Source organism: Fulmarus glacialis, unplaced genomic scaffold, assembly GCF_000690835.1.
Source record: "Fulmarus glacialis isolate BGI_N327 unplaced genomic scaffold, ASM69083v1 scaffold15007, whole genome shotgun sequence".
In the NCBI taxonomy this organism is placed as follows: domain Eukaryota; kingdom Metazoa; phylum Chordata; class Aves; order Procellariiformes; family Procellariidae; genus Fulmarus; species Fulmarus glacialis.
In genome coordinates this window covers 1-9,013 of record NW_009222783.1, presented here as the reverse complement: position 1 = coordinate 9,013, position 9,013 = coordinate 1, and the positions used below count along the sequence as shown (strand labels likewise).

Sequence of the window (9,013 nt, the reverse complement as noted above, 5' to 3'; positions counted from 1 at the left end):
TTATGTTCTGTTTATGGTGGAGGAGTTCAGAAAAGAACCAGTAGAAAATATGGATGATGTGATTTATTATGTAAATGGCACGTACCGGCTGCTGGAATTCCTCGTCGCTCTCTGTGTGGTGGCATACGGTGTCTCGGAAACGATCTTTGGTGAATGGACTGTGATGGGTTCTGTGATCATCTTCATTCACTCCTATTACAACGTGTGGTTGCGGGCCCAGCTGGGGTGGAAAAGTTTCCTTCTTCGCAGAGATGCTGTGAATAAGATAAAATCACTGCCCGTTGCCACAAAAGAGCAGTTAGAGCAACACAATGATATCTGTGCCATCTGCTACCAGGTAAGAATGGAAGCGTCAAAAGATTGACTTGAATTGAAATACCGCTAGACTGTCAAGTTCAGTCTGCAACTAGTAAAATAAGTTACTTGAATTATATTTAATGAGTAATATTGTGCTCAGTGAGTTACTTGGATTACCCAGTTTTCTGCTTTGTGTAAATTGATTTGGAGTGCTGTCACCGAGATAGTTTTTATTAATAAAGAGATAGTTGGGATGTGTTTAAGCTTTCTTTCTTTTTTCTCCAGTTACACAACAAACTGTGTCCTTGAGCTTCTTTGAAACCTCTCATGTTTGGGTTGAGCTGGTCTCAATAGTAACAGCAAATGTGCCCTTCCTTCATTAGTGGAAGATTTTGTTACTGAAAGAATGTGTACTCAGTAGCTGATTTGTTATTATTCTGTAGAAGCAGCTCACTACTTCCACTTCATGTGCAATGTCAGTTTTATAACAGAAACCTAATTATCAAAAGATTAAGGGTCTTCCTGATGTAAGCCAGCAGATGTAAGGACCTAGAAATTAATGCTGAAAGTAATACCTTTATCATACCTCTAGCTCCAAAGTCTCTTTCTCTTGGACAGAAATTGTAGTTATGCATGACAGTGAAAGAACCACCCTAAGGTTAGTAGTGTGCAGCTGGAGTGCAATTGGGTTGACTCCAAACTTGATACAAATTCTTTGAAAAGTAAAACTACCAGTGCCAGGTTGAATGACAATGTTTGAAACACCAGACTAGTAATATGTGGGTCTCAGCTGACAGAGTTAGGGTGTTACTTCATTTCTGGTTTGCTGTTACATGTTGTATTTGTAAGTGCTGTTTTTGACTTGCACAATTGTTTCTTAAGCCAACTAATCCTGTGACTCTCATCCTACAGAAGCTTTTATTTAAGTGTAATAATACCTTATAAACAAAGCTTTTTGCCTAATTTCTGGTCCCTGTAATATAAACAGCCAGACCTGGCCTGTGTTTGAATTGTGTCTGTATTTGAATGTGGAGGCTTGTTGGTACAAAAAAAGGATTATTCTCTGACATGTCTGTGGGCTGCTTCTGTCTCCTCCATGGCTAGTGGACCCATTAGATGTATGGAGTGAGAGGAGAGGAATGGAATTACAAATAATATGATCTTTCTTTTTTTTCCCCGTGTCTTTCAGGATATGAAAACTGCTGTAATCACACCATGTAGCCATTTTTTTCATGCGGGTTGTCTTAAGAAATGGCTGTATGTGCAAGAAACCTGCCCTCTGTGCCACTGCCAACTTAAGAGCCCTTCACAGCTACCGGGACTGGGACCAGAGCCAGTTCAACAGCCAAATCCTGGTGCAGAGCAAAATACCAGACCTGGAGATGCAGCTGAGCCCCCTGGTGTTGAATGTGACAATGGGCCCAGTATGAAAGACAGCCCTAGCAAGAGCAGTGGACAGGTTGCTGATGGACAGGACAGCCTGGAGGCCCCTGCTGTGACGGAGGGGTCTCAAAGCATGGACAGCGGCACGAGCCCGTGTGAGGCCAGCCAGGGAGCAGCTTGTGCTGCAGAACTAATTGCAGCCCCAGAGGGGTGCCTCGCTCGAGACCCAAGGGTTTGCGTCCAGCTCTGAGGTGACAAAGGATGACACAGGAACAAACACATTTCAGAGATCCAACTTTGACTCAGAAGAAAACCTATCCTTACACAGCTGTGAAAGAAGTTTAGCTATTAATGCTGGTCAAAATGTAATCTCCCATGCTGATTTTTGTGGGCTGCTTGGTAGTGGTTAACTCCAGTGAGATGTAGTAGAAATGACTCCAGAAGCTCTCTGAACTGTGGGCATAGGAAGGACGTCTGGAAATAAATTGTAAGAGTGTTTTAAAGACGTAGGTGAGGGATAAGAGGAACGAGAGGTCTGTGAGAGGTTGTAGACAGACGGACAGAACGCTAGCTTTTGTTTTGGTCAGGAAGAAGGTATCGCACACAGACATGTCCCAGGGTACCTGAGAGGCATTAAATGCAGCGAGTTGTTAGTCTCTGAGGTGCAGCTTTGGTTGCTGACAAATTTTTTATGGCACGTAAGCAAAAATCAAAGATTTAACAGCAGTGATTGTACTAGAAGATGGAAGCACTCTTAATACGTCATGTGTATGCTTTGGGTGTTCTTGGTGGGGCAATTGCATTTGAATTCATGTAATCTATAGTGACTCTTGACTTTTATGACGGAGTCTTCAATATTTTGATGTATATGAAACTTTTGCTAATAATGGGCACAGTCTGGGCTGCATGAAGTAAACTAAAGCTCTAATGAACACTTTGACCTCGGCTACCATGTGCAGGAGGAAAGTGGGATGAGTTTTAGGGCACAGATAGAGGCCTTGCAGTACTGTGCTGTGTAATGTTTAATTCTTGCAGCTGAATTAAAACAGTATTAAACTCTGGCGATATTTGCACTTTGGGAATGAGTACATTATTGTGTATGATCAGACTCCGCAAATGCCACTTTTAAAGCTGTTAATAGGTTTGCACCTTTTTTCTTTGACAAGGACATGTCCATACTTAAATTTTTACATGCATCATGGCTTCAAGTAGAACTAGGGACTGGGGTGGGGAAATAGGTGGGAGTAGGGGGCAGGCAATTTTTTTATGTGAATTTTGATATGAAGAGAAATTAGTCACTTATTTATACGATAGGCTTGACTCAAGTGTTTTTCAAAGTCGGTATTCCTAATGTGAAATGTGATACTATTTTATTTTTAGTAGTAAATTTGGATGTAGACTGACAGACATAGCTGAATGTCTTAATAAATGACATTTGAAGATTTTTACACCTGGTTATGTGATTCTTGTACTAAATTATGTGTTGAGAGGCTCGTCTGCAATAGTAGCTCTGTATTCTCCTTGGAGATCAGTGGAACTTCTGATGCACGCTCTCCCCCATTTCCATTTCAGTGCTGTGTGTCCTGGTGGTACCTTCTGGCCTCCTCTGGTCCTTGCCACCAGATCTTTTGCAGGACACTGAGGCACGTTTGCTCCTGGAGGCTGTGTGGGCCGCCTGCTGCTGCTGAGCCCCAAGCAAAACCCAAACCTATTTCATTCTCACCTGACAGGATGGGAATATCAATTGTACCATCCTTCGATTCTGTATCTCAGTTTTGTCTTCTTGCACGTTGATCAGAAATTTACGTTTACCACGTGCTTCACTGATCATTGCAAAGCTTTTATTAACAGCTGGGTGTGTTTGGGGGAGCGGGAAATGTGAGAAATTTTTCCTGAACTTTTCTTTTTCACTCCTATTAATTCAGTGGTCTGGGTCCTGCCCTTCCATGCCTGCATTTCTGTGGAATTGAATCTTTCTCAAATAGATGTTTTGTATGTGTCCGAGCTTTTAACCTACATAATTTAGGCTGTTTCCATTCTAGCCACACTTAAAAGTCTGTGGAGGCAGAAAATGGGGAATTTCTGGGTAGCACTGTTATGTGATGCTCTTTCGTATTGTGAAACAAAGACTTTCCTTCAATTCACAGAACATGTTCTTGAAGGGTACTCTTCTAAACCCTGCTTGCTGTCCCCGGGTGCAGAAAGATGACCCCAGAAGTTCCTCACACCAGTGATAGGAAGTTTTTCCTTTGTGTAAGATCACCTCGCTTCCATGTTAGGGAGCAAGTGGTACCCCAAGTGATGGGGAACAGGAGATGAGAAGGGCTAGGCTTGGTCAGTCTTGTGAAGTGAAGGCTGGAGGGGTTGTGACTGCTATACAAATACTTCAGGGTGCATGCAAGGAAGGGAGGGGAGGAACTTGTGCTCATCTACAGTATTCACATGAGGTCAGCAGGGCAGAAGGGGATCACCAGGGTCATTGACTCCAGTGCGTTGCTATCCCACACAGTATGTCACATCATCACTTTCATAAATATAGGAAGTGGTGTTCAAAAAGGAACAAAAAAATAAGGTTTGCCTTCACTGCTTATGCCGAGAAGCTGTTTCTCAGCCTGACTGATCTCTTGGCAATGAACCTTTTAATTTCTACCTGAAATTATTCATTGCTATAATTGGTAATGCAAAAGCTAGAGGAAAGGACTATGGATTTACACCAACATCACTGAGAGGTAAGCGTGCCTGGAGACTGCTCATTAAGAATCAACAGGCCCACAGCAGATTCAACAAATGCACTGTCTGCCAGGACTGCAGATCGGAAACGTGGATGTGGCACTGGAAAGGAGCCTGAAGGACTAGGAAGGTATGTGCTGTCTTTTAGGAGAAATGATGCTGCAAGATTCACATTGGAGTGAACCAAAAGCAACTATTCTGTGCTGGGGAAGGTGCTCAAAGATGTGGGGGCTCAGGCAATCTTAGCAGAGTTCTGCATCCTGGCAAGAGGGGCACGATGAGGTGAAAACATCTCTGATGCACCTTTTTTACTTTTTTACTTTTTCAAGAGGGAGAAGAGAGAAAGGAGGGAAGGCTGCTAGCTTGGAGAGTTCATAGGAACAGGGCTTTTCTTGAAAGATGGAAGTTACCTCCATTAGGTGCCAACACCATTACAAAGAGTTGTTTGTAAGAGCAAGCCGAGGTGGAGTGTGCACATTGCTGCAGGGTTCATGAGGCAGAGCGAGCGTTAGGAAAATCTGCTGGACTAGAAAGTTCAGAGAGGGGTGTGGGTGTGGGTGTTCATTTTTGCTTCATTTTCGGTTTTGTTTTTTCCAACTCAAAAATGCTGATAGAATACCATTTTCTGAAAAATTTGGGACAGCTAGCTCTAGAAGGAATTTAAAAATAAGCCTGCAAGGAATGGGGGTGGGTGGGAAATAAATACCGATAAGCCAAGCAAGGCTGTATCTGACGGGTCAGGAAGTTCAGGGATGAAGTGAGAACTGCCGAAACTCTCACCAAGTTAGATCCTGCAGAAGAAATAAACTGTGTAACTTGAAGGGGAACAGGAGAAAAAGGGGGAAGGCTGCTATGGGGGAGCAGGGAGGTAAGGAATGAAACTAACCTTCTGTCTCAATGCTCTGTAGAGCATCTGGGTGAACGCTCCTGACCTCTGAGCTTTGTCTGGTGCAGAACTCCCTCTTGGACACTGCTAGCTTTGAGTTGATTTTCTTTTTCTCTGCAGCTGTGCATGAGTAAATGGGGAAAAAAAAAGCTTTTTGAGTGTTTTATGATCAGGATAGAACTGTAGGCTGAGGCTTGAAATCATTTTCATGTGGACTCCTGATGGTGGTGTGATTGACGAACATTTGGACTCAAAAAGATGCTTCCAGCTAGGTGATATAATGGGAACAGTTGGGAATTTTATGGCTGGTTGGTTTTTTGTTGGAAATGGGCATACTGATCACATGGTGTGATGGTGTGTGTCTAGTCAGTCCTATCGAGTACCCCAGCGCTGCTGATTTACGCAGTCCATTGCTCTGGGCTCAGGGAAACGTATTTATGCAAGGTGAGATGACTCCATGAAAAGAGCAAACAAGTCTGTGGCTACGAATTTGATTTGAAAGCCTTAGTTTGAATGCATTGCTGTCAGCTCCCTTGGCTTTTGGCTATTTTGCAGCAGAAGAATCTATTTCCTTCCTTGTTCATAGTGAAGCACTTCATTTTATGCCAAGGCAGAGAGTTCTTGAAATGCACAAGGTTTTCCAGCATGGGAAAACATCTTCATTCTGAGTCCCCTTCTTTCCTGATTAATTTTAAATTAAATTTCTAAGTTACGTCAATCCTTTTTCTAAAATAGACCAGAGTTTGGGCTTAAACTATCTAAATGTTGGAGAACAAACTTGTAATAGTTTTCCTAACTGGCAGGGACAGTTAAGGAGTTTGATTTCAGTTGGTTCAAAATTCAAATTATATCTAGCAAATAAGATATAAAATACAAGAAAGTTGATATCAGTGTCTTAAAAAAAAAAAACAAAACCAAAACCAAAAAAACCCCAACAAGCACGCTTGGGAAGGAGAACTGGCTGCCTGAAGCATCCTATGTTGTTGGGAAGCCAGCGGCGTTCAGAATGAAAATAACCAAATTAGAGGGAAACTGATGTTGCTGGATTTTGTTCGGGTCAGGAGAGCAAACGGCAGGAAGCCCGCTTGGTTTGAAGCAGGCAGAACGTCACAGCACGGTGCGGTAATTGCTGGGTTGGAAGTTCTCAAGAAGGACCGGTCCATGGACCGCTGCTGGTTTATGCTGCTCTGAGGAGGGCTGTGGAGGTGACTAGTGGATTGGTGCTGGCTTTTTTTCCTCCCGCATGTTAAATTTGTGTGAAGAGACCTTTAAATAATTTTCCAGCACCGCTTTTCAGTCTCTGCAGTGTCTGGAGCTGTTGCATGTTAGCTAAGTCTGTCCTGTAAGGATTGCTTATTCCAAGTCTTGCCTGTGATGCCACCCCACAAAAACATCTGTGGGAAAGATTGACAAATACATTTCCCTACTAATCTCTTTGGCTTTGGTTGCACTTATAAAGGTATCAGTAAATGCAATTTTAAACTCAATTTTTCATAGTGTTACAATACTGAGTTTAGAATTAACTGGTCCCCATTTTTGTGATATGCATGTTCAATCACATTAAGGATCACAGTTCACTCCCTCACACTCTGAAGATGTCAGTTTTCTTTTGACAGTGCCTATTTCTTTTAGCTGTGGCTATTTATTTACTAGCACCCCGCCAGAGCCCGAGGCTGGAGGTGCGGTGACTTCTCTCCGTGGTGCAGTTCAGCGCTGCAGCACTGTACGGCTGCACCTGGGAACGCCTGGTGCCAGCGTGGAGACTCTGGCCAGGGAAATTCCATCTGTTTTCGTAAAGGAAGTTATGATTCAGCTGATAAACCACTCAGCAAATGTATTCTGTGGCTCTAAGGTATTGATTATTCTCTTGAAAACACTGTCTTTTAGCGGAGAAGGTAGCCTGCAAAACTTGGTGAGCTCTCTACAACTTGGAGTGTAGTAAACAATGCTAAGAGAGCATATCTGGCACACACATAAGCCTTAAGATGACCGTCCTGGTTAAAGAGATAAGAAGTAAAATTAAAACAATTTATATGCATAAGCAACCAACCCAAATTAAAAAAAAAAAAAAAAAAAAGAAGAAAAAAAGATTTCTATGTGTTACAAGTAATTAGACACAAATTTTCTCAGTGGTTGCCATTTCCTGGAAGCTTAAAATCCACATCCTTAAATAAATCTGGTAGCTGAAACTCTCTCTCAGCTAATACAACAGCCAAAGACCAGATGATCTGCAGAATTTTGCAGCAACAGATGTGAAAAGCCCAGGACTGCGATGTGGATAAATGACTTAATTCTTAGGAATTTAAAATGTAAAACTGACTTAATTGGATAAAAATAATCAATTGAATAGGTATCTGGTATTTATAAATGAAATGACATACAGTTCCTTAATTGACCATAGTCTGAGTTTTCTTTAAATTGATTGTTTGCTTCTAGCTTGGGGAAAAAATGTCAGCTGGAATGCAGAGGGATTAAGTTTTATTTATTTTCCTTGCTAAGAGCCACATTGTGCAATTTAAAAGGAAATGTCCTTGAAAGATGGGTTCCTTTGTAAACTCTTTCAGCCCTTGTTTGTTTTCAGATGGAAATTAATTTCTCAAAGGCCCTCCGTGTTAGAAAGTGTGTGTTGATAAGTAAAGAAAAATGAAAAATTGTAACCTGCTAAGATACATCTTGTTTTCAAGATAAAAATCTTTGCATGCATGTGGCTGAGTTTTGGGTATAGCTGATCTGGTCATCTTACTGGAAAAAAAAGCTGGTGATGATCTTCATTTGCACAGGTGTAGGAAACAATCAGTGGGAGAAACTGAAACCCAGCTGTTGAGTATTACTAGAATTCTTCATTATAATTTGTGCTTCAATATTAATCTTAAGTACTGCAGAAGATGCAGTTGAGTATGTCAGCTCCTTGTTGAGCTCGATGGGTGCAGTTGGGAGGTTCTGGTCTGTGCCTGTTCCTGTGTCCAGCTGTAATACCCGGCAGTGAGGATTGACTGAAGTGGTTAGAGGCATTTTCACAACAACTGGGCCCGTGCAGCCGTTTCTCTCCAGAGTTACAGTTGCATGTAAAGTGGATCTGCTGAATTCCAGGTCCCTGTTTTTTTTCTAAAGGTGTGGAGCTGGAGAGAATAATTAAAGGAAGCTGCAGGGTCACCTTTTCCCTTGGTATGGATGAGGAACATAAGCTGAATTCTGAAAACTGCCCGACGCTGGAGGCAGGCGCTAGGTCTTGGGTGATGTGCTGCTGGTGGGCTGCTGTCATCTTCTCCCTAGGCTTGTTCACAACAGAAAAATACAGGTCGTGGGGTTTTATTAGCTGGGTCTGTCTGTGCACTGATGGGTCCTGAATTGTCCCCTTTGGTTTCAGACACAAGTGGGCTCTGCATCTATTTGTGCTGGGCTTTTATGGGGGGAGCAGGCGGGGCTGGCTGGGGGAGGTTCGCACTCCTCTGGTGTTGCCCTCGATCAGAGTCTGGCATCAAACTTTTCCCTGAGCAGAAAACTGGCACTAAACTTGTGCTTCACTCCTCCCGAGAATCCAACCCTTTAACACACGTCCAAAGGACGTTCGGACCTTGCATAAACATCTGGATGAAATTAAGCCCCGTGCTTAGACTTCGCCCCTCAGGGTCCCGTGCAACGGGACTCCAAACTTCCCCAAAGCCCGGGGTTGCTTTCCGGAGGGTTTACTTTCCTCCTTTTCAATTACAGATGAAT

The 9,013-nt window shown here is 42.8% G+C and overlaps 1 protein-coding gene across 1 annotated transcript in view; it reads left to right on the top strand.

Annotated features, from left to right (window-relative positions):
• RNF145 (ring finger protein 145) overlaps nt 1-3,126 on the top strand; it is a 42,662-nt gene extending 39,536 nt beyond the window's left edge. Inside the window, 2 exon segments of the mRNA XM_009581583.1 lie at nt 1-337; nt 1,487-3,126. The exon segment at nt 1-337 is cut by the window's left edge and continues 39 nt beyond it. Coding sequence (XP_009579878.1) covers nt 1-337; nt 1,487-1,930 — 781 coding nt within the window. The 3' untranslated portion in view covers nt 1,931-3,126.
• The last annotated feature ends 5,887 nt before the right edge of the window (nt 3,127-9,013 follow it).